At 39.9% G+C, this 26,146-nt stretch overlaps 1 protein-coding gene across 1 annotated transcript in view; it reads right to left on the bottom strand.

Moving 5' to 3' along the window:
- Window positions 1-551: 551 nt before the first annotated feature.
- The window catches only part of yes1 (YES proto-oncogene 1, Src family tyrosine kinase), a 33,445-nt gene continuing 7,850 nt past the window's right edge, over window positions 552-26,146 (bottom strand). The window contains exons 2-12 of the mRNA XM_065276484.2: window positions 17,890-18,180; window positions 13,036-13,135; window positions 12,496-12,594; window positions 11,348-11,451; window positions 11,061-11,210; window positions 9,866-10,021; window positions 8,067-8,246; window positions 7,040-7,116; window positions 6,219-6,372; window positions 5,515-5,646; window positions 552-2,608 (exon numbers count right to left, since the gene is read on the bottom strand). Coding sequence (XP_065132556.1) covers window positions 2,400-2,608; window positions 5,515-5,646; window positions 6,219-6,372; window positions 7,040-7,116; window positions 8,067-8,246; window positions 9,866-10,021; window positions 11,061-11,210; window positions 11,348-11,451; window positions 12,496-12,594; window positions 13,036-13,135; window positions 17,890-18,172 — 1,644 coding nt within the window. The 5' untranslated portion in view covers window positions 18,173-18,180 and the 3' untranslated portion in view covers window positions 552-2,399. The remainder of the gene's footprint in view (window positions 2,609-5,514; window positions 5,647-6,218; window positions 6,373-7,039; window positions 7,117-8,066; window positions 8,247-9,865; window positions 10,022-11,060; window positions 11,211-11,347; window positions 11,452-12,495; window positions 12,595-13,035; window positions 13,136-17,889; window positions 18,181-26,146) is intronic.

Genomic DNA, 26,146 nt, shown 5'->3' with positions numbered 1-26,146 from the left:
TTTCCTATTTGTAGTGGAGATGAGTGGTACACGGTGGGGTCTTTTGCTGTTATAGCCAATCCGCGTGTGCGTGTTGTGGCTTCCCAAATGCTTTGCTGCATACCTTGGTTGTAACGAGTGGTTATTTCAGTCAAAGTTGCTCTTCTATCAGCTTGAATCAGTCGGCCCATTCTCCTCTGACCTCTAGCATCAACAAGGCATTTTGGCCCACAGGACTGCTGCATACTGGATGTTTTTCCCTTTTCACACCATTCTTTGTAAACCCTAGAATTGGTTGTGCGTGAAAATCCCAGTAACTAAGCAGATTGTGAAATACTCAGACCGGCCCGTCTGGCATCAACAACCATGCAACGCCTTGCCCAGGACCACACCCCTAAATGCATTGTAGCAACTGCCATGTCATTGGTTGATTAGACAATTGCATTAATGAGAAATTGAACAGGTGTTCCTAATAATCCTTTAGGTGAGTGTATTCCCAAATGTCTTTATTGGATCATGCTTTGACCTTTTTGGTGTGGAACACAGTACAAAACTCCAGTAATAATCCACGGTTAAAAGCATTAAGTAAAATTTTATTTTTTACTGTACAAATTCTTCAGATTAGTAATCGTAACCACTGTTTCACAAAAAATGTCCTCATCATTCAGTTAAAACGCTGCATCAGAGACCCTCACCTTACATCAAAGTTACATACTCTTTTATTTTCAAGACAACAAAATCAACGAATGAGTTCTGCACAGACTTGTCCGTAGCCCTTTAAAAACAGATGGTGGTGAAGTAGTGTGGATGAAAGTCTCTGGAACAAAGAGCTAACAAACACGGAAAAGCAAGGCCTCTCTATAAATGAAAACGTACACAACAAATTAGCCATCCAAGCATTTGTTGTTATGGATAAAATAAACCAATTACAAAAAAACACATACATAGACCCATTTAATAGTGTAATACTGTACTGCTGCACGGTGGTGTTTAGCTCACTGTATTAAACATGTACCATTTCATCTTTAAGTAAACAGATCAAAGAGACCATCAAACAGTAATATGCAGTGTTGGTGACGCTATTTACTGTAAAGCTTTTTGCTTTCAGGTTGGAAAGGCATATATTAAAACTTTGGTTGGTAAATGGTCTAAATCTGCAGTACCTGAATATTTCACAGTGATCATGACAAAAAGAAAAAGTTGACATCTGATGACACAACTAATGGATCCGCATTCAACCGTGTTAGCAAGTTCACATTCGGATGTCAGGATGAAGGAACGATGATAATCTCCAAACAGCACGTTTATAAAGAAATAACATGTGAAATAAACTATATTTATTTGCGCATACAAATTTGTACCTTGATGTGGGCAACAAACATGGCAGTTTAGATGCGTATGCATGTAAAAAAATAAACTCTGCCACTAAGTGTTAAACTGGTGGCATAAGAAATGATGGCTAAACTGAAGAGGTTTAGTGTTTCTTAATGGTCTCTGGTAAATAATTTAAGAAAAATAATGTGTTTGCACTAAGTTTGACTTTTACCAGAAAATTAGCAGCTGGTTAAAACGGCAATAGGTCATCATAATAGTTTGTAAACCGTGATAGAAACCCTTAAAATATGAATCATCTCCCAAGATATGATTTCAAGTTTTCAGATTGATCGAAAATGAATGAAATTAGATTTATGATTTGCAATAAAAGAAATCGTAATTGATCATGAAATCAAATGTTTTCACACAAGTCAAGCTCTCATACATTTAGAAAAGCTAATGTCCCCATGCTCTCTCTCTCTCTCTGTCTCTCTCGCTTTCTTTCTTTCTTTCTGACTTCCTCAGTTCTGTCCCAGCAATAGCACTAAGTTTCTGTATTAGCGCCAACTGATTCAACCACAGTTATTGGTCACTTTTAATAAACTACTCGAACTACTAAAAAACGAACAGCAAAGGGAAAGGAAAACATTAAGAATTTGATTTTACAAGAGGATTTAGTGTTCATGTGAAAAAGAATACAAGTAAATGGGAACAAAAAATAAAAACAAAAAGCTAACGTTGTGCAATGGCGAGCCATCCGCACCGAGCTCACAGCGCCCTCTCTCTGCAGTTGCAGGCTATTACGTCCTCACAGAGTTCTGGGGGCATGATGTGGTCCCACTCCAAAACCTCTCATACACCGCCTTCATCATCAACTCCACAACACACACTTATACTCGGGTACATAAAAAACAAAATAAAAAGAAATCATGCTATAAAACACCACATCCCCTCACTTTTACGCTCTAATTCAGTTTGATCGGGTGGTGGAAAAAGAATCATTAAATTTTTTTTGAAAGGCGAGTGTGCGGGGAGCTGAAGGGAGGAGGTGGCACGATGAGTTCGAAAACCGTCTCGATGGCAAGTCTCTGGGTCCTGTAGCGCTCCTACAGGTTGTCTCCGGGCTGGTACTGTGGCTCAGTGGCGGTGAAGTAGTCCTCCAGGAAGGACTGGATGTACTCGAATGTGGGCCGCTCGTCCGGCTCCTTCTTCCAGCAGAGCCGCATCAGTTCGTGCAGCGACTCCGGGCAGCCCTGAGGACAGGGCATCCTGTAGCCCCGCTCCACCTGCTCCAACACCTCTCGGTTTACCATGCCTGTTGACACAGAAGCGTTTACATTAGTTTGTGTAATTAGCAGAGAAACACAGCAGATGCTTAGCTTGGAAGCCACAGAGCACAAGAGATTTGAGACTAAAATTAAACAGGTGCTGCGGTCTCTTCCTCAACTAATTCCTAATGGAGTCTCTTTATGCAGAGTGATTTTTTTTTCAAGTTTAGCTTGCTATAATGTATAGCACAAAAACTTGCTTGCATAATGGCTAACAACGATAAGGCTTTCGCTTGCTAAACAAATCAATAAATCTTATAAAAAGTGGAAGGTTAAAAAGCTTCCTGCGATATCTTAGCAAAACTTGATCATATAATTGTAGATTATAAACGTTATATCGTGTCCCCCGTTTATTCTCCATCGTTGTTCAAACACTGTCAAACAGCCTTTAGATATGAAGCATCATAAAAAAAGCATCAAACGTCTGTTAAAGGAAGTTACTGTATAACTTTAATTCAACCTCATCCAGGGTTCTTCATGAAAGACCCATCAATAACTAAACCATCAATGGATGGCTTAATTGTGCAATCTTAATAAAAGGGTTTAGGTAAGCACTACTAATGCCAGGAGGACAGATGGTGATAAATGAAGAACTGGTGTCCATTCGGGCGTTCATACCCACCAGATGGCACCTTTCGGCAGATGGCACCTCTGCTCCAGTAGGGGGCATAGTAGAATCAGCTCCTCTTAGACTGGACCTGACTTTCAATGCCAGAGGAGCTTTTGGAGATCTAGAGTATCTACCCGAAGAGTTTAATCTTAAACACAACTGCCTGTAATGTTTGTGTGAACCCAAAGACCACAATTAGCTTTCAGGTTCAGGTAAATATAGGCTCGCAGAGCCAGACTGACACATAAAACAACCAAACAAAGTTTGGCTTTTCTTTATAGGTGGACTGTTAAAGAACAGAAATCCTAGAAAAATGAACCATTAAGCGTCCTGGAATCCTGCTAATGATGATTTCAAATCTAGTTTTTCCAAATTTTGATGCTTTAAGCAACAGATGTTGAGGCGTGAGATCTGAGGCAAAGCCTAAGGTTAACACAAAACACATGACAGTCATTGATTATCATGATTACTTGAATTTCGAAATGTCTGAAGTACCAAAAATGCCTTTAAAAGGAATAGTTCACCGTCATGACTAGTTGTCATATGCGTGTTTTGTCATAAGACACGTGAGAACCAATAAGATTTATTCAATAATCATTTGGTTTTCAAGTAAAGATCTTGTTCCCTGAAAATAGTTTGTGCATTAGTAATATGCGTTGCTATGAACATCATTTGGACAACTTTAAAAGCAATTTTCAATGTTTCGTTTTTTGCACCCAGATTCCAGATTTTATATCTTTAAATTTATTTTTTGTTCTCAAAAAATTGACCCTTATGACTGAATGTGGGTCAATGAAATGACGTATTTCGTGTCCGTAAGGTTACTTGCATAGATTCTCTTTTTTGAGGACCAAGTCTACAATTTCTGGTTTTATTTAATTTTGAAAGAATATTTGGGGGATAATTGCAAAAATGTCAATGTGGTGTAACCGGTCTGTGTCAATTGGTGTAACTAGTATTTTTTTAATGAAAATAAAAATGTATTCATAAAAAATGTGGAATAAAATATAATCATCTAGTGTAATATATTTTTTTACATACATTTTGCATCATTTGTCAAAGTTTATGTAGAAATCAGAGCTGTTTTTAACATATGTCAGGACAAATAATAGAAAATGCATTACCATGTACATTTGGAAATAACTAATAAAATGATATTTTAAAATGATTTTTTGTTTGATGATTACGTTTACATGCCATCAAGGTGGATAAAATATTTAATATTTCTCATTCTTTGGCGCAAACTGGCGGTAACACCATTTGACATTTTCAGGTCCATTCAGTCTTAACTTTCATAAAAATGGTGCAAATGTAATTTTTTATTGCATAAAATCAACATAAATACACATATTTATGTGTATTATGTGAAATAAACCTGATGCATGCTTTTAAAAAACAATGTAAAAGATTTTTTGAATTTTCCATCTTGCCAAATCTTGTCACTGACCCATGTATTAAAATAAACTCTAGTTTCACAAACTATTTTAAATTAACAAACTATTTTAAATTAACAAACTAGTAGTAGTTGTAGTTGCAGTTATTTCTAAGTTGCAGTTATTTCTAAGAGAACAAAAGAAAAAACAAAGAAGAGAGAAATCTACAGTTGTGTATGAGACTAAAGGGTCGTTCACATTATAACGCTAATTATAACTACTTTAAATATAATGATAAATATATTAGCCTCTACACCACTGCACGATAACTGTAACTGTAACACGCAAATCACTTAGCTTAAATGGCATATTGCATATTTCCTGTAATAAAAAACTTTTGCAATTGTTTAAATATCACTGAATTTGTAAATATGCTGTTCTTGTTGCATTTACACAGCGGGTTACCAGCAGATGTCCTCAACACGCTGTGTTTCGCATAACTCTAAACATTGAATCTTGTTTGTGTAATCTAATATCTTACCTTTTGCCGTAGTTAAATAAAGCAGAAAAAGCATTACGTAGTGAATTTCACAGCAAATGCATCAGCGCTGGATACCTGAGGTCATTTTATGCAATGGACCTCAGCTATGAGCTTCTCCCCTGTCATTTTAAGTGCTCATGCACTTGAAGTTCAAATAGATTTGATTGGCTGTCAATCGTTTATTGTTTATCAGTTGGAAAAAAATAGCTCAGAAAGTGATCCCTACGATATCTGTCATTGTATCTTTATTGTTATATTTGTGGTGTGAACTCCGCTATGCTCTTTAATATAAAAATGATTTATAAAACTATATTTTTTCAAGTTATAATGTGAACGGACATTAAATGTCTTGCAGTCAATTTATCCTACCTGGATATGGCACTCTGCCCTTAGTCACCAGCTCAGTCAGCAGAATACCGAAGGACCAGACATCAGATTTGATAGTGAATCGGCCATACAGAGCCGCCTCTGGTGCAGTCCACTTAATGGGAAACTTGGCTCCTAGAAGAACAATGGCACTGTTACACAGTTTCTAGAATTACTGCAGAGCACTCAATGGCTATTACTAATATAAAAGTATGTGTCAGCACTTTAAACCATCCTCACCAATCTCATTACTTAATTCAAGGAAACAAATTTAACAAAGTTGTTTTGCTTTCATTTTAGAGAGACTAGATAGAGAGGACAGAAAAACATGGGGTGAGATTCAAACTGTCATTTGTTTTTGCATAAGCATCACAGTTATCAGTCTGGAGTTGATGTTTTTGGTTTGGGTTCACTCCCAGAATCCTCACAGAGTCCTAGCATACATCAGTCATTAAGGTATAAGAGATAAAGGGATAAGATAAGAGATAATGGATTTAGACACCAAGTGAAGTCATTTTGCATGATTGGATGCTGATTATGATGTAATTTTCAGCACAATTCTTGATAATGGCTGGCTATTCATATGGCTAGTCCTAATGTTAAACAAAATGTTTCCAATTGCAAATGACCAAACCGAGTCAGGGATAATGTTTATGATAACGAGCTGAGAAAATAAGTGTTAACATTGAACTTCAACATCCACGCACCTTGTCTAGCAGTGTATTCGTTGTCCTCGATCAGTCTGGCCAGTCCAAAGTCAGCGATCTTGCAGACCAGATTGTCGCCCACCAGGATGTTAGCAGCCCTCAGATCTCTGTGGATGTAGTTCATCCTCTCAATGAAAGCCATGCCATCTGCAATCTAGACAAGATGAGGGGAAATTACAACAGGCATCCAGCAACTCCAACCGTCCTACATAAAAGCCAACCGGCAAGATGTTCAAATACAGCTCAGACGAAAGGAAAGGAAGCATGGGAAAAGCAAACAGCAGTACTAGTTTGAGTTAAAAAAAAAAAAGTGGGATTAAACAAGCCCGGTTTTACTCAAAGATGTGAAAATCCAAATTGGAAGCAAACAAAATCAAAGGACAACCTGTGTCAGTAAGATCACCTGTATAAGCTCCATTTAAAGAGTATGAAATATACATCATTGGTTAAAGGAAAATGAGTGAGAGAGAGAGAGAGAGCTGGAGGAGGCAAAGGCGTGAGCGAGCTTTTTAAGCGAACAGAGCAGAATTGAGTAGACACATTAAAGTGAAGTGGCCCCACAGGAGTGGCGGTTAAGTGCTCCAGGCATTAAATGAAGATCATAGTGACTGAGAGAAACACGCGGATGGCTGAATGTCAAATCGGATATTAAATAAATATGACAGCCAGATGGAGGTTGAAAGTAAAACCCTGTCGCTCGGGGACATGCTGCTCGTCCAGGTTCTCTGTGACAGGCTTCTGCTACAGACTGAGCAGCTGTGCGTGACTATGTGTGCAGTAGATGGGAAATACCAGGCTGGGTTTATAGTGGAGTCCCTCACCTGAGCGGCCATGTCTACCAGCTGGGGCAGCTTGAGATGCCTGCCCTCGCCTTCCTTCAAGAAGTCCAGTAAACTCCCTGAAAGACAGAGGTATAGAGAAAAGCATTTTTAGACTTTTTATACAAATATGTGAAAACCCCGTTTAATTCATTTACCATTTTTACATAATGTGAAAATATAACCTTCATGCTAATATGCTAATGTCACATTTAAGTGCATAATCGTTCATAAATATGCACTATTCCATGCTAGTGTAAGTGTTTACATCAAAAAGCCACTACTCCTTCAAAACACATGAACGCAGCATTTAACTCTTTCTTGATTTAAAAGCTGTTTCTGATACTATCTTTGTTTTTACATCCTTTTCTTGTGCCGTGTTTTGTCAGTTCAGGAGGAATGTAAAGGAGCTCTTTATCTTACATTCCTGTTTGGTCTGCATGTCATAATGAAATTGCAGAGTTGCCAACAAAACCCACCCAATGGCCAATTAAAACTAGCCCAATGAAGCATTCATAAAAAATGTATCATGTTACTTGAAGATTAAAAGCTGATGAACAGCAGCTGACTGACTCAATGCATTCGCCCAATACTTGAATAATGCACTCATTTAACCAGAAAATTATGTGTGGATGCTGGACACTTCAGGCACTCAATGGTTGTGTTGGACCAAAACAGGTAACACTGACATCACAAGTACAAAGTTGTACAAATTGATTTTCATTGACTAGCATTGTAACGCATGTGATGTCATTTGGCATTGTCTTGGAAACTCCTTACGGTACATTCACACGGGGCGAAAGTGTTAACACTTGATAGAAGGCTTGTCTGAAGCGTGGCCAACACCCAATCAGAGTGGCCACAAAACACATGCTACAGTCTTGCTTAAACGTAATAGGCTGGCTCACAGTAGTTTATTTTCACAAGGCAATCTGATTGGCTGTAGAACGCATTTTGACAATACACAATTCCAGTATGAAGCTCATAAATCAACACGTTGATGAACAAGACAACTTCAAGTGCAACTTACCTTTGCCCATGAACTCTGTAACAATGTAAATTGGCTCTTCGGACACAACAGCATATAGGGGCACAAGCTTGTCGTGTCTAAGTTTCTTCATGATCTGTGCCTCCTGCAGGAAGGCTTCGGGAGACATGGTGCCTGGCTTCAGAGTCTTAATAGCTACTTTAGTTGTGCCATTCCAAGTACCTAGAAACAAAGACAAGCAAAGAAAAAAGATTATTAGGACAAAGGAGACTAAGTAAAATACCAGATGTAAACATTAATGCGTCTCTCTTGTCCACTTATGATCCGATCGACCAAAACGCATCTTAATACCAGGTATAAATAGCGCCCCCCCAGTTAATAATCCAAACAGCAGCAGCACATAAACAACAATAAACATTAGATTTTACAGTACATTTAACTCATTCCCCGCCACTGGCGAGTACACTCGTCAATTAAGAGAAAACGCTTCCCTGCCAATGATGAGTATCTCCGGCAATATGTAACAACAGTATTATCCAACAGGTGGCGCTCTTCTGCAATGTATAAAACGCAGAGTAATCGCCCTAGGGCAAACGGCTGTATGTCCGTGTATGTTTTGAGGATCGCTCTGAATCTGATCTCTATCAAAAGTCCTTCAAAAAAATTTATTATTTCAGCTATTTGCTCAAATTTGGTGTTTTTGAAGAAACCTACCCATATTTTAACTAATGAAGGTAGGATTAAACTTTTTTTTTTTTGAAAGCAAAGGGTTTGTTCTTTCATTTGGTATATTGTATGTTTATATATTTAAAGAAAAACATTTTCTGAAATGCATTAAACTTTTGTGAAAATAATGAAAAATGCTGCCGCTGGCTGGCAACTTAAAAAAAAATGCTGGCGGGGAAAGAGTTAAATAAAATGTACCTATAAACACAGTGAAACAAAAGATAGGCTTAATGCCAAAAAATGGCAAGATTGGCCGTTTATGATGAAACAGTTATGTGTAAACTAGCATACAAGTTGGAGCACATCTAAAAACACAATGTGTAAAATTCCTGAGATCTTTTCATTTGATGTGGCATGCTGGAGCTTGCAGTGAGGGGTGTCACGGTGAAAACATTTCCTTTGCTGTGATTTTGTGTGGCTTTACAAAAAAAAGAGGATTAAACCTAGCCACCCTAATCTTAATAATAAACCATATTAAATGAAAATACAAAATTTAACCATTTACTAACTCAAACCCCAAAGTACATCAACACTTCATCAAACTGCACTGCTATGAGAAAATTAGAGACATGTTCACAGCACACGTGAATAATCCCATAATAAGATTAATGTGTGCGTTCAATAAGTCTGGAAACCCATATACCTGGGCTGCGTTCCACTCCAGTTTTAGACACACACTGGCAAAGTTTCCTAAACACTTCCCCTCGGGGGAATCCCTGTCACCATTTTGAATTGCGTTCCACTTCGTCAAGTGAACGAGGGAAGGTTATATGGACAGACCCTCGCTCCTTCGACTTCAGGCAGCTCCATATACCAGAATGCAACGTGACGTCACTTCAGCAGCTCACGGTTTGCACAGTTCAAATGATGGAGGTGGCGGTCTCCACTTTCTATGTGATCAAGGGCTTAGGGCGATCCATTTGAACCCACTTCAAGTGTTCCAGCAGTAGTGGGCACTCGTAAAACGTGAGCAATGACGTACATCGGAGTGAACGAGACTGAGGGAAGTTAGCGAGGGAAGGTCATAAAAAATGAACTGGAACGCAGGCCTGGTATGTGGCCTTATTGCCCAATTTTGCAAAGCATTGTGTGTATTGTATGCAAATGTATCTTACCCATCCAGACTTCTCCGAAGCAGCCCTGACCCAGTTTGAGCTCCAGGCGTAGTGACTCTCGTGGGATTTCCCATGCATCTTTAGCTAGACCCTGCGTTTGGGGCTTTACTGTAGGGCACACTGCGGTCAGACGGTAACATAGCCCGTCTGCATGCTCTATACAGACAAAACATAAAGGGGAAAAGTGATGTCAAGCAGACTGATGTCATGTGTAAAAGAAAGACTTGGGAATATAAACCTTTAATTTAAGAGAAAAGTGAATACGATTTACCGGCATTTTAAATGAAATAAAACTCAAGGAGCCATTAAAAAGCATGACTATAAAATAACCCACAGGAGGGCAAGAGTCATTAATTCTTTACTTGTCCCACCCTAAAACCCATTAATCACTGTCTTTAAAATAAATTGAGTAAAACCTTCAAGAAGGGGGGGGGGGGGAGACACCAAGACAAAGACCAAGGGCCTCTTCAGATTACAAAATGAAGCCAAATATCAAATGTCTAATGTTACTCTAGGAGTCTTTTCAGAAACTGGCCCTAGGGGACAGGGTACACCTCTACAGAAAATAATTACACACTTAAATTAGGATGATTTTGCACTAGATGGGCTAAAGTATGCAGACAACCCAATACCGCATTTTCATGGTGAACATTTAATTTTAAAACCATGAGGATTAATTGTTTTTTGCTGCTATAACATCTTCCACTTTACTTTCCACATGCGTTTGGTGAACACGGCTGAGAGGTTTAAGTTTAGCATAGTTTGACAAAGACCACAATTAGAAGAATGAGGGTTTGGCTTTGTGGGCATTGACGTCACAGTAATAACGCTGTAGTAGGATGGACGGGTGTCGAGTGTCGATGTTAAAACAACTCCGAGACATTCTCTTGGAATGTCTAAGCTAAGATGAACTGGTAGTCTGGGGGTGAACGAGGAGGAGTTTCATACAGCAGATGTCAAGCACCTGTTGGCGCTGGTCACGGAAAACAGTCTAAGGTTCATATCATCACCCTGCCACCTCCACATGTGTAGTATTCAAAGATGTTATACTCATGCCATGTCAGTGCTACAATAACCACAACCCTTACTTTCCATTTAATTTGGTTTCCTATATAATCAAATGCATTTTATTGTCTGTCTTGATTAAACTTCTGCGAAAACTTCTCTAAAACTTGACCCAGTTCAGTACGCCCACCTGTGTAATGCTTCACCAGTTTCTGCAGAGTCTCAAACTGTGCTCTGGTGGTGATGTAATAACCTCCGTTGTCAAGCTTTCGGATTTTGTAGTGTTTCACGTTGTCTCCTTTCATCTCATCCCAGTCTCGTATCGAGAGAGAATAAGCTCCTGCCGGGAGATGAGCAAGTAATGGAATTTTATGCAGACATAAGAATTCAAGATATATTTGCTGTGGTTTGTTCTTGAGAACAAGCCATAGACCAGACTAGGATGTGTGTGTTTAAGACAAACAGCACTTCGCTTACCTTTAGTGGTCTCACTTTCTCGGACCAAGAAAGTCCCTCGCTGGTTTCCGGGAACCAAAAGCAGTCGCTCAGCATCTTTACGACCCATTTTTCCAAAGTACCATCTGTGTGCCAAATGCTTTTTGTAAGAACGTAATGCTGTGACATCTTTGCATATGTTTGAAAAACAGTGGATGATCTTTTTCTAAAATATTAAAAGACGCATGTGTAAGCTTGGAGCGTGACATAAATGGAAATTAAGCGAAGTATGAAATTTTCTAGAACAGGGTTTTTTAAACTTTTGATTAAATAGCACTTTAAAATGCTCGATTCTGATTGGCCAGTCCCGACATTCAAAGGTATGCTATTCCGAGATAACGCCTGAAACTAATAAAACACGGTAATCGGATTCTGCAAATCATTTTTGACAGAAAATCAAATTTAATCTTTTGATTTTGTGCATGGCTTTTTTGCACTGAACATTATGGGGTGGTTTCCCAGACAGGGATTATCTTAAGCCAGGACTAGGCCTTAGTTTAACTAATTTCAACAAACATGCCTTACTAAAAACATTACATGTGTGCATTTTGGTGGGGCAAAACAAAGCGCACTGATGTGTTTTAAGTTAGGAAAGTGCAAGTTGTTTTCAGTTTGGACAGCTCTTAAAAGTGTTGTAGTCTAGGACTAGTCTAATTCCTGTCTGGGAAACCGCCCCCAAAGGTCCAAAGTACAAGGTCTACTGAAACTTCCTCTTATATGATACTTAAGTCATATAAGTCAAGCTTCCAAGAGACAAACAGTGCAGGTTGATTTTCTAAAAAAATTTATGGGTGTCAACAGTCTGTGATAAAGATATTACCCATTACAAAAGAAACCCACAAATAAACACGCTCAGTGTGCCAGAAGACTTTTGTTAAAACCTGTGCGAAGCAAAATGTTTGTTTTAAGAAGCAGGAAGTCAAAAAATACAATAAAGAAATAGGGAAAAAGAAAAAAGTGTGTACGAGTAGGCAAAAAGAGTCTCTTTTGTCTACAAGTCACATATTTGCTGGCATGTTTGCCAGCACCAGATATCTTGGTGTTAAGTGTGACCGGCCATCACGCTCTCTTAATTATGACGCAAAGGGATGAGATGATTGGATAAATGCAGGAAGACAGGATTCACTTACTCTTCCGCTTGGATGGAGTCGGCAGGGGCCACATAATTGCTGGGAATGTAGCCCTTCTGCCCCGTGTTGATGGAACGAGCCTCCCACCAGTCGCCCTCTCTGTGGGGTGAAGCGAAACACAACTGGTATCAGACAAACTTACCAAGGTTCATGTCCTTCAGTGGCAACTATATAGCCAACATCTATGAGTTATCAACAAAGTAACAGTGCAAGAAAGCAAAAGAATTTGAGTTATTCGGTTAAAAAGTCAGTCCTTGGACCTGAACGTTCCCTGCGGCCCTACAGGAGAATCTGAAGCGTGTGCATTTACTGAGAGCTAAACCTGGCTGGTGGCTGAACAGATGGTCCATTATGGAAAAGCATTAACCCAGACAGATTTGGCCCTCGATGAGCTTGAAATACAATTGTGGATTAAAAAAAAAAGTATTATAAAACCAGCACATTTTCTTGCAGATGGATCTTCATCTTTACCGCAGGAAGACGTGCTTAACTGGAAGCTTTGGTGAATTTGACGGTAACTGTAAATGTGATGGTACTCACGTGTTGTTGATGATCTGAAATCTATCGCCCTTCTTGAAGGAGAGGTCATCTTCTGTCCTGGCTTCATAATCATATAAGGCCACGAAGAAAGTTACACCACCTGCGAGAAAATCGAAAAAAATAAAAATAATAAAAATCACACAAGCACTGTCAACACAAAGCATTAAAGCAGTGAAGTTCCCCAAGTAACTTCATTTTCATTGTAAAGTGAAGCATTAGATTGTATTTCAGCCACATAACAGAGTTTGGTTCAGCATTTATAGACATGCTTAAGGGAGCGTTCATTGATTTTATTCCTGGCTCAGTTGTCTGTGCAGTCAGTTATTATTAGTCGCCTTTGTCTTGATTACATAAACGTTGTGTCTTTCACCAGTGCAGTTTATGAATGCCAAAGGCTGAAAATGCTGAAATGGTTTTAAGTGTTGTAGGAAGAATTAAATCTAATTCGGCCCTCAAAACCAGATTATCCATTAGTGAACAACAGACGACCGTCCCACTTATTACAGCCACGCACAAATCTGCCAAGATGAGAAGCATGATGAGTAAAACTCTTGTGGGTGTTATAATTTATCTGTTATACTGGATCAGGTTAAACCTGTTGGTGATTGGAAGTTTCGCTGATGATTAATGGCATAAGATTATGACACGCCATGTCACTATGGTTTACCGTCAGCCTGGAATTGTACAATTTATGCAAGTGTGCTGCTGGATACGCAGGCGGTACTATCCTACACGAACTTAAAAACTCGGATTTTCCCTAGAGACGATTTCCACCAGACCACACTGGGTTTAGCGGTTAGGGCTATCAGATCAGATGCTGTCTGAAATAGCGGATACTTGTTCAGGGTTCAGGGCTTTTCCTGTGACAAGAAGTGGAGTGATAAGAGCACTATTTCTATCTATTGAATAAAACTAAGCAGTTTACGGAGTACAGACAAAGATCAAATTATTCCGCTTTTCTGGTGTAGACAGATTTCACATTTGTGCTCTGCTCCTTGGAGACGGAGAAGAATCGGGAACAAGCGATCTCTTTATGGCACTGCCAGAAGCACAGCAGAGAAACGATCACTGAACAAAGAGGAATAAATCACAGTCGGTTTATTGTGTTATTTAAGTGTACTGCAACTGTAGGTTGTAATTATGTTTGCTTGTTAGATGCGGGATATTGTTTGCTTGGTTTTAACCACAACCAAACACAGACTTTGCACTTATAGTCATCTGAAGTCTGTATACTTCCGTAAGGGGTCGTTGATGTCCTAACTTTTGAAAACTGCTTTTGAAAATGACACATATATAATTTCCATGTAAACAACCAAAATGGGAATCTGTGAAAACAGTGAAGTCATGTGAACAGGTATTTCGTGTTTGGTCTACAGGCATGCACAAGTACTTGATGTAACTATACAAACCCAGAGAAAAAAACACTTTACTGTTTTAGGACAAACATTGTTGTGTAAAGTTGACTTTACACTTATGCGTAGATTGTACGGCCTATGCAGACAGGCGAACCCTACGGCGTAGACTGAGGCATACCTCTCCAAAAATTAAACAACATGTCAATGCTACACGAATCGCAAGCACTGTGATTGGTCTGCTAGAACGCCTCCCTCAAAGCAAAAGATCTGCATTGTATTTCCTCGCACGCATGTCTGCTTGTGACAGTAAAAACAAAGTTGAGGCGCTAAATTTAACAACTCAGATTGCAACAAAAGCCTGTTTACCTCCATCAATGCGGATGCTTTTTCAAAAAGGTACACAATCTGCTGCTTCTTCGGCTTTTGCCCCGATACTGTGACATGCCCGTGGACACTGACCATTACCGTTTTGCATGTGTAATGCACATCGAGGGCGAACAATGACGCAATATAAATGAAAACTGCAGTGTACCCTATGGCGTATGTCCTACACAAAAGTATAAATTGCACTTAAATGTACTCGTCGAGTCGCGTCTAGGACAACTCGGAGGTATTGTAAACCGGAAGTGCACATTAAATAGCGTGAGCTTCGTCAGATAGCGTCTACTTCAAAATGCAAAATATACGTTGGCAGCCAATGTTAATCGTTAATGATTTGGGACAAATATGATGTTATTTAATGTTAAACTATGTGAGTGGCGCTGTGTGGCGCGACAGGGATTTGAGCAATTTCCTGAGTTACAGCTGGGCGGCGCCGGTGTGCGTATACTCATAGAAAACAATGTGTTCAATTTTTTTTAGAACGGCGCGGCGCTGAGCGGCGCAGTCGGTGTGCGATCCCCTTTAGATTGCCAAGGATCCTCACTAATTTAATCGCTTCCATTCTGAATTTCGTCATACATAATGAGGAAATTCCTCACAACTATTTATATAAAATGTATGTGGTAATAAAAAAAACACACACAAGCAAATTAATAATTTGGATGGTTTTATTAGACTGTAATTACATAAACACTAGGGGTGTAGCAATACATCCAAAAGCCAGAGGGCGCCTTCATGCAGAAACTCAAAATGCGTCACAGAAGAAGTACCATAACAGGCAGCTCCAGAAAATGTAAAAGAATATTTATAATCGCTGATCTTCTAAAATTTTCATGACAAACAAAGTGATTTTAGATTGGTAAGGACTTTCTAATGATCAGACAAACTTAGTACATGAAAGAGCTTTGCTTAATATCGCTTCAGAATGGTTATCGGACAGGTATTATAGTGTGTATCACAAAATATTTTTACAACCCTAATAAACACTATGAAAATCAGCACTACCACAATCCTTTTATCTGTCTTTCTCTCCCTGCAACACTGCACAGCTCAGTGGACATGAGTTAAGTAAATGCAATGTACAGTGAAGACTGGCACAAAACACACAATCAACTGACACCAAAACAACACTTTACATTGTTCACACTCCAAGCATAGAAACTAGCTTGCATACACTATGGTTACCAACAAATCTGTATAAAGTCTGAGTGATGCCACATGGTTTTGAATAGTTAGACAGTTATGGATGCAACATATGAATATATAATTATAGATTATGAAAGTAGGGTTCAATGAATGTCAAATAGAGATTAGTTTGGTCTGTGAGGTCACTCGTCCACGGCCTCAATCACAACAGCGTCCTCCCTTGCAACCCGCCCACAAAAAAAAACCCTCTATCACCTAGTGCCATGCACACTTAACATAACTTGATTTTTCAATTTTCATTTCTATGCAAAAATAAAAAATGGGGAATAAAATAATAACTATAAAACTTAAAAATCAAACTCATTCCTTAATCATAATTCTTATTCCCATTTTTAATTTGTGCATAGAAATAATAATATCATTAAAATATCATAATTCCCTAATATTGTTGATTTCCAATAGATTTGCGTTTTTGGCATGCAGCTGACCACTTAAAAGCGCTGCGAAGCAGATGTCACAGGATTAAAACATTAAATTGAAAGTTTTCCCAATGTCATTGTCCATTTTAATGTTTCAGAATAGACAATAGCCTCTTTCACACAGTCATTTCGGTAAATTACCATGAATTTACCAGTAAATACAAAAATGTGCTGTTCACACACGCAGTAACGTTCTGTCTTTTTACCAGCAAGGCATCATTCACACATCAACACCAAAATACCGGTAAACTCGGAGAGAAAGCGGAAGCTACCTGTGTCGCGCTGCGAGCTCAGTGTTGTATTTGTAAACAATGGCGGGTCATGACTTCATATCCACGGTCTGTTTTTTGTTGTTTTTTCATCTGTGGCAAATGCGGACGATCGCGAAGTTGCTCGTGACCAAACAACATCGCATTAGGTGACATCAAACAGAACCTATGTCTTTTACAACAGTACTGTTTGCACATTAGGCTTACAGAGGGCGTGCCAAGGACATCTGCAATTCGGCAAATAGATGATAAGCTGTTTAAAACAACTTTGGTGAAGAAATGTGCCCGACTTTTAAGCAGCTGTGTGTGTGGAAACGTCCATAAACAGTGCAGGGGTAAATGCGTCATCTGTATGAAAACATTATGATTGGCCCGAAGCTGTCAGCGTGGTCTGACGTCGTCCGTTCTAAATGCCGGTTATCTTTATTTTTCATTCGGTGTCACACATAGTGCTTACCAGTAAATTACTGGTAACCTTACATCAGGGATGGGCAACTTCGGTCCTGGAGGGCCGGTGTCCTGCAGAGTTTAGCTCCAACTTGCCTCAGCACACCTGCCTAAAAGTTTCTAGTATGTCTAGTAAGACCTTAATTGGCTGCTTCAGGTGTGTTTAATTATGGTTGGAGCTCTGCAGGACACCGGCCCTCCAGGACCGAAGTTGCCCATCCCTGCCTTACATCCTCTCTTACTAGTAAATTGGCAGCACTAATTTACCAGAAAGGTTCAGTAAATTACCAGTAAAGACTGTATGTGTGAAAGTCTGATGGCAATTTGGTAGACATCGCCTAACCATAATTGATAAAGACTAGTGATGAACACACTATTTTCATAATCGATTCATCGATTACCGGTAGTTGTCTCAGCCCTATTACACACTGTGATGCATCACTTTGCATTAATCAACTGAGAATACATTTACAGTAAATCCTCCCTTTATGATCCATCTTAGCAGGGAAATTCCATACATTTCATAAATGAATTTCAGGCCCTTACTGATGTCTTTTTAAATTAAGCATTCATGAAAGATGATGCAATAAAAGCCTTCTTCATTCACATTTTTGTGTGGGACTCTAGGGCCCTGGAATGGAGAATGTTAAAAACTCGTGATCCACAAGGCCAGACGTGGAATCTAACATCTGAGGTTGTTTCTAAAGAGCTCTTGTTTCCTTAGACAAAGATACTTTACAGAGATACAGGCAAAAGTCTTATCGCTCGTCCACTCACCTGTGACGGCACCAGGGAAGGGGTTGCTCACAGCAACAGTGGCGAAGGACGACGATGAGGCTCCTCCAAAGGGTGTGATAACAGACGAGGAGCCACCAAACGGGGTGAGCCCGGATGAGCGGCTGTTGTAGCTGTTGGTGGGGCCCTTGAGGGCCGGTGACTGGCCTATCTGGGTGGGGTCTGGTCCGTAGAGACCCATGTGTGAACCAGGGGTGGGATTGGTGGGATCTGGTCGGTACTTCTGGGTGGGACCCTTGTCCTCTTTACTCTTGACACAGCCCATAGTCAAGCCTGTGAAGAGAGAAGTTAATATTAACAGGCACTCATGGCTGTTTGCATATTAGCACAAGGAACACGATCCTAACTATTTCAACAGTTTATAGCAGCAATCAAACTTTAGCGCAGAATGAGGTCACCACAGCCATTGAGATTCCCAGCGTCGGCAAGAATCTTGTTGTTAATACAGTCATAATTTAAATGAATGGATATAAAAAGTTCAACTGCAGAAAGGAAGTCATATATGAGAATTTTTGATATTTGGGTGATCCATTCCTTTAAGTGTGGGCTATAGTAGCGATGCTCGCCCCTGTACTTAATACAAAGCCTAATAATCTTCATCTTTGTGGTGAATCCTCCAAAACCAATAACACATCTGTCCCCTCACTACTCAAGTCTTGATCATCATTACACAAATGTTGAGTAAGTAGAATGCAAGCAGACATAAAAAGGACAAACATGGAATGAGTTTTCTCAATGGGGGGAAGCTCAAATTAGACCACAGAACTGTACGAGCATCTGCTTCCTTTTACTGCCCAAATCAAAAACACTTTCAGCAGATTTGCCGTCATTCCACAGCAATGCACAGACATCAAAACATGTCGGGCCTAAATCGCACGGGCGTCTTTTCTGCGAAGCAGCCAAACTCACTAGGACATCGATCAATGCTTCGGAGCAAACGTACGCGACCCCGTCTGAGAAAAGGCGGACGTGTTGATGTGTTGACGGCTCTGTGTGGTCAATCTGATAGGAAGGCTTTACCGTTGGAGGCAGAGCTTGTAAGAGATGACAGCATAATCTCCAGATACCCTTGTGTGTCTGCCAGGCCTCTTTGTCTGGACTGTGCCCAGCCTGATGCAGGCACACATGTGCGGGGGAATTAGGAATGTGAGCGAGGCCTTGAAGGAACAGGTGGCCCTGAGTGGAGAGGTATAAGGCACAGCAGGGCTGCCATACTGTCTTTGTGTATGAGAGAAACAGATGACAAGACATTCAAATATATTTGGAGCACTTGTAACGTTTAAAGGAATAGCTAGTAGGCTTTCTTTCATGACACCTCATGCAGACAAAACATAACAGAAGAACAACTTACATTTCAGCCTCCATCTCACACATTGCTACTGTATAGCTTTAAAAGAGTTTAACCAGCAGCGTCTTTGCTAAGGTGCCTGTTTTGCCAAGGTAAAATACATAAAATTCAAACAAACACCCTGTGCAGACTTATCACTGTATCATCATCAGGAGGCCAGAAATGAATGACCAGAGATTTATCCACACAAAAAAAACACCCATACACTTTTAAATGTACCAACTCTGTCTTTACAGCACAACAAAGTAGGACATAGCAATAAGCACAATTAAACCGGTCAGAACATAACCACTTAGCCAACTTAACCATGGAAGAATGCCAAAAATCAGACAAAAAGTCAGACTGGCAAATCTTGTGGTCTTGCAAATCCAGCTGCTTCACATCTGAAATGTTCCTGTTGCGAGTTGGCAACGGATGGAGGAAGGAACAAAACCTTGTCGGAGCCATAACGTGTCTCAGACGCGTGCAGTGTAGATCAACACAATGGCGAGTAAACACTGACAACAATTTTAGTTTAGGGGTAAACTATTCCTTTAGGTGGAAGAATTGATCAAACAGTTTAGCATTTAGACGCAACGTGAAAAAAGGAAATGGCAAAAGCACTGCACAGAAAAAGGTGGATGAGACTGTGCCATCTTATAATAATAAATGTGGATAAGCAAAAGCAAAATCAAATACAAAAACGGTGGCTTAGTTTGAATTGGGCAAAACATGTTCTGACACGTGTGCCGTATCTACCTCTCTCATCTGTGACAAGGCTGTAGGCAAACAAGGAAGCAACTATAAAAGTATCACCTTCCAGGACAGCGTAAGACCTTGATGGGTGTGACACATTACCTTTTGAGGCTGTTTACACTTGGAATTAAGATGCGTTTTCGTGGATCAGATCACAAGTGGACGAGAGAGATACACATTAATCGCATGTGATTGTAATGCGCATATATCATCAGTAAAGCCTGTTCCTTGATTAGTAGCAAATCGCCATCACCTGCTTTCAGATGGAGCAGCATTTACTACACAAAGCTGTAGTTCTTGGTAGTATTGGCGGCACTCCCAAATATATTAACAATCATCCACGTATATATGGCATCAAATTTTGTCCGTGATAATGACATTATGCGTGCGAGTACGTCATGTCTTTTCCGATGAGTTGGCTGTTCGTTCCCGTGCTCTCTGACTCTCGATGAATTGGGTGCGACGCAAAGCAAGCTTATTGTCACATTGTATCCTTCCATGTTCCCGATCTTGATCATAGTTGTATCCATTAGAGGTCGACACGGAAGGACACGGGTCTATATTTTGTAAGGTCAGTCGGATCCGAGTCGGTCCCATTTTAATTACTTGAGGTACGGGATCAAACTAAACCAGAGTCGATCAGAGGAGGCCGTGAAGAGTCAGTCTGCTCTTATGCGCATGTGCAGTCTCAAGCTTGCCTCCAGTTTCTACAGCGATGAAAAATGACACTTGTTTATATAAAGTCACGGCCACGCGCTGCACTTTCTTTTTCCCATTTTTATAATATTATTAATGAACCGTCTTTTTATATCTAAAATGTTTGCTACAAAGATGGCAGCAAATAACTAATGTTAATGCCAAGGCCATTGCACTGAACGAGCATTTATAGCTCAAACGGTCAAACAGTCATTATGTAAGCTGACTCATACTTTATATAGAGTATACTTTTGAATCTGAAATAATGACGGATTAAACTCTTTTAATCTGCAAGAGAGGAATAGAAAAAGAGGCCCTTTTACTGCTTCTACACAATCCTATCAACTTTATAATCTTTAGACCTATTTATAATCTATAGACCTACATTGTCTATCACTTATATACTATACATATTATTGTATAAAGTTAGTCTTTCTACACCTCTCACAATGTTAATAAATCCCTTTAAAGGCGGTCATCTTCACAAGTATTGCAGTAAAGTAGCAATAAAGTGCATTCAGCTTTGATCATGTCAAAGAGAAAGCAAAGAGAGTTTGGATTTATAAAATTAATATAAATATTCAATAAATCAAAGTACTGGGTTATGGTTACACATTACTTGTTGTTTGTCACATGTATACACATTTTAATTACATATTTAGAATATGCATTACCTGTTTATTTCATTATATATCTAAATGCTAAAAATAAAAGCAAATAAAAATATAATTTCTCTAAGAAAGACATATCGCAAGGCATATCGCCTTCGCATATTTTCTCATTATCATGCAGCCCTAAAAAATAGTGCTGTACACGGTTTGTTGGCGCTAAAAGTCAGAAACAATGTAAAACATTGTGCTTTGTACATCACATTAGATCAATAGTGAGAGAGTAGGTGGTCTCTTGTGGCTGTTCGAACACATTCGGCCACATGCGCATCTACACCACAAAAGCAATCCGGTCGAAAGTTTTTTCAACTACCTCTAAATTTGGTTGAAAGTGGACGAGCTCAAGACGTTTTACACTCTATGTACACCTGTCTTTAGTGTCGTCCACTTGTGATCTGATCGACTAAAACGCATCTTCATAACAGGTGTAAACAACCCCTTTGTTACCCATCCAGTCACACTTCCTGGAGAAAGATTTAACCCTGGATAAAGTCATATAAAGCTCTGCACTACATCATCCACCCCAGTACCCATAACTTTAAAATGTTATCTTGGGCCTGCGGGGACTCTGGGCCACCTTTTAATGAGGCGAATGTTTAATTTTATATTTGCTCTTCACAAATGAGTTTCCATTTAGTAACCCTGAGAGCAGGCATAAGTCATGATGCAACGTTTTTTCTGTGATAATGCCTGTCATCCAGACCCCGCCATAGTTTTTGACCCTAGCAAACTGAGACTTTTGTTAACACTGTTTTAGCTGAAAAGGTGTGGTCTATTTATTTTTGCTACTGAGCTTATTGGATATGAATTTCTAGGAGTTTCTCTTTCAAACACAGCATTTATGGGAGGAGAGTATTTTAATGATTCACGTATCGCTATTTGAAAATGTTTGCACGTTTGATATTACTGGTATTTGCGGCATTATCTAACGCCGGGAAAAAAGCATGTCTTAAATCATTTTGCACTTGAAATGGCTGCAAGTGTTGCTAAAAAAAACGAAGAAGCATCACAAATATCAGAGAGCGCATGAAACAAAACATGGGGCTGTGACGGTTGTCATAACCAGAGTGCGACCTGCGGTGGTTAAGTGCAACTTGCGGTGTTGTCCACTTCACAAACTATAAAAAATACAAAATACAATCTTGCCCAGCGAGATGTCTACAAGTTCGTGTGAACGCAAATGGCCAGCAGACTCAGAGTTAGTGCTCTATTTATAAGGGGAGGCAACCTGAGGCAAGGGGAGGCACAGTGTGTTGTTTTATGGATGGAAGGGCTACAATAAACAAGTGCACATACGCCGATCCCATGGGTGCTCCGCTCGAGCACCCACTGAAATGGCCAAGCACATATGCTCAATTGCTTCACATTTGCTTTACATTCATGTCTTAAACCACACGGCCCTGTTAAGTAAATCTTGCCCATATTGTTATAAGCAACAACAACAAACTGTGTCCGCTTTCATCACGTTAAATAAAAACTCAGAGGCTTAGTTATGAAGACAAAATGTTGCATTGATTAAAACAGACATCTTTTCTGAAATGCCAGTATGGACTTAAGGGTTCTATCGTTCACATTATAACAATAATAACTATATTAACGTCCACACCACCGGACAATAACGATAACTTTACGCAAATCGATAAAAGTACAGTGTGAGCTTCTGGGGAAGTAGGGACAATCATTTTTTTGATTAATTCTGTAGATCTACTAGGACAGAAAAAACATACAGAAATGCAAAAAAAAAATGTATTTGGTCATTGTCAGTCCTCCAAGTAGGCGAGATTTAAGCTTGACTTTAAAATCAGGGAAAAAGGAGACCTGTAATCAACCTGTAAGTTAGTCCAAAGTGTTGCACAGGCTACTGCAAAAGCTTGAGTTCCTCTGTGTTGAAGTTTAGATCTGGGAATTGATAAGAGTACATAAAAACTTGGATCTAATGCCTGGTTCACACGGCAGGATAATTAGGCCGATTTTAGCCCCGATTCACCCCTTCCGACAATCTTAAGGATGCTCCGATAATCGTAAAATAAACTGATCAGATATTCTTGCCGTGTGTGGTGTGTTTAGACTGCTCTCGTCTACTCGGAAGCACCTCGGGACCGCTCCGATCTCAAATCGGGGATATCCAACATGTTGGATTTTTTTGGCCCGATTTCTTCTCGTGTGTGGTGTCTCCCGGGGACAAACGAGCATGCAGCCTGTGGACTGTGACGTGTAGCCAATCAGAAAGCGAGGTGACGAGGAAGCGAGGATGTACCGGTGTCATGTAAACAAAATCACGGGTCACAACAACTCACCTCCATATCATGATGTAGCAAGTATAGTCCATGCTCGCGTTGTCTTGTCTCCACTTCTTTGACCATCGCCTTTTCTTTTGAGAACGTTTTTTTTCGGATAAAAACAAACTGCAAACTATCGCCACAGCATCCTCTTCGTCCGCCATGATTGTTTACTCTGAAATCACGTTTGATCTCGAGAGATTTTGCGAGATTTCCCGTCTGACCTGGGACTGCTCGGGAGTCAAATCGGCTCGTGTGTGATGTGTTGATTTTGCCATGTGGCGGCGCACCACTAACTGTACGACCAAAACTGTTAGACCCGCGATGTTTTATCGCCGTGTGTGGGGTCTCTCAGAGTTGGAAAATCGGCCGACGATTTTAAATTCGTCCCGTCTGGTGGAGCCTTAAGAGATCTCGCCGAGTTGTACGGATGCCACAACCTAGTGAGATAGATTGGTGCACAATTATGTAATGCTTTAAAAACTAACCTTAAAGCCTATATTTCACTGGAAGTTTGACAAGTAGTCACTGCAGTGCGGTCAAGATAGGAGCAATATGCTAAAATGTACAAGTGCCTGTATAATAGATAGATGTTTTAAAACGAAAATACTCTGGTGTCAAGAGCACCTTAGTTGAGTTTCTGTAACTTTTCCAGATTAGTTGAATAAAATCCAAAATAAGAGATTGATTTTACAAAGACAAATTTCAAGGTATTTAAATGAAAAACATGAAAAAAATCATATTCAATTATTACAACATCCTGAAATCACAAACATTAGGCTAGGTATACATGTTTCCATGAAAGTAAGAACCTTGCAATTATAAAGAAAGTAATTTGGTTTGTCACACGGCACACTTGCAGTAAAGAAACAGTGTTAACCAACAATGCTGTTAGACTTGGACTACAAACAGCACTGAGAATGTGGTCTGTAAGCACAATCTGAGCTTTGTAAAAGAGTTGCCTGGAGTTCAGTGTGTGACAAGCACACAAATGGCGCTTTTCCATTGCATAGTACGCCACGGTTTGGGTCATGTCAGCTTACTTTTGGGGGCTTTTCCACTGGGTGCAGTACGTTGTACCCGATCCTTTTTTTAGTACAACCTTGGTTGGGACCCGAGCTGAAACCAAAACTTGACGCAAAAAAACTGTAGATCACTGACTGGTCTGAGAGAATCGTCACTACTAGAGGTCGACCGATTTATCGTCCGGGCCGATTAATTGGCCGATTTTTGGCATATTTAAAAAAACGGCTTTGGCCGATTTTGCTGCAAAATTAGGCCGATTAATAGGCAGGTGCATCTGCGGCCACCTAAGCGTTGTTGTAGAACTTGTGACACTGCCTCTTGCTGCATCGCTCCCGTGTGTGTGCAGCCATGCCTTGTTCACAAACAGCTTTAGTAAACGATGGCAGGATCGCGCGAATTAAGCAGCCAATACAACAGCGCGACGGGCTTATGTCTCGCGGTGCACTGTCCGTGCAAAGATTAGGCTCATTTCATGTGATTAATGAGTGATGATGATCTTTGTTTGCGTGACAGAGAGAGCAGAGCCGCGCGCGCTTTCTGTCTTTAAACTGCCTCCCTGCTTTTGTTACTCAAAACAAAACTGACTCGATGGCGAAAGGTCGGAAGACCAAATCATATCCACCGAGGAAATGTTTTTCGTGTTGTTACAGTAACACTTTGTTTACAGTTTTGCGCTGCTCAGCCTGGATAAGAACACAACGCGTCCGATTCGCGAACTGACTCCTTTGAACGGATTCGTTTGAATGAACGGTTGAAACAACAGATCTGTCCTAACACTAAACTCACAAGACGTCACTGTCAGCACAGTCACTCACATATAGTGCCTCAGAAATGAGAATGTAAATGTGTTTAGAAAGATTTGCCCTAAATAACAGTCTCAACTAAAAAACATAGACATTTACCATGTTAACTTTATGATGAATAAACAATTTATCAGGTCTACCAAATAAGGATTTTATCCTACAAAGCAATAAAAGCCATGGTAAAAAACTGATCAAAGATGATGGCAGCAGAGTGTCAGGTAATATCTGTGTCTGATAAATGCATGGTGCAGAGGAGGTTGTAAAACTCTTCAGAAAGACCAGTCATCATTTTTTTTTAAATACTGTGACGTATATAGTGACATTTTTACATTTAAAATATCTGCTAATGATGAGAAAATTTCGATTATTATGTACATATAGAAAATCGGCCAAACATATCAGCCATCGGCTGCCCTGATTTCTAAATATCGGCATCGGCCAGAGAAAAAGCCATATCAGTCGACCTCTAGTCACTACCAGCGTCATTGCTATAATGTAAAAGATTAGCTTTACCTTTATGCTAGCTTGCGCCGTCTCGAGTAAACCTGTTGTCATCTGTGCTTTGCTGTAAGTTCCCAAACTCTCTTTTAGCAATGAAAACATCCACAAGTTAAGGAACACAATAACAGTTTTTTCCAGACATGCAGTTTGTGGCGGCACATTCACAACGCGCACGCCCGCATT

The sequence above is a fragment of the Paramisgurnus dabryanus genome, chromosome 6, assembly GCF_030506205.2.
Source record: "Paramisgurnus dabryanus chromosome 6, PD_genome_1.1, whole genome shotgun sequence".
NCBI classification, from domain to species: Eukaryota; Metazoa; Chordata; class Actinopteri; order Cypriniformes; family Cobitidae; genus Paramisgurnus; species Paramisgurnus dabryanus.
Note: the sequence above shows the minus strand (reverse complement) of the source record. Positions and strands in the feature narration are given on the sequence as shown.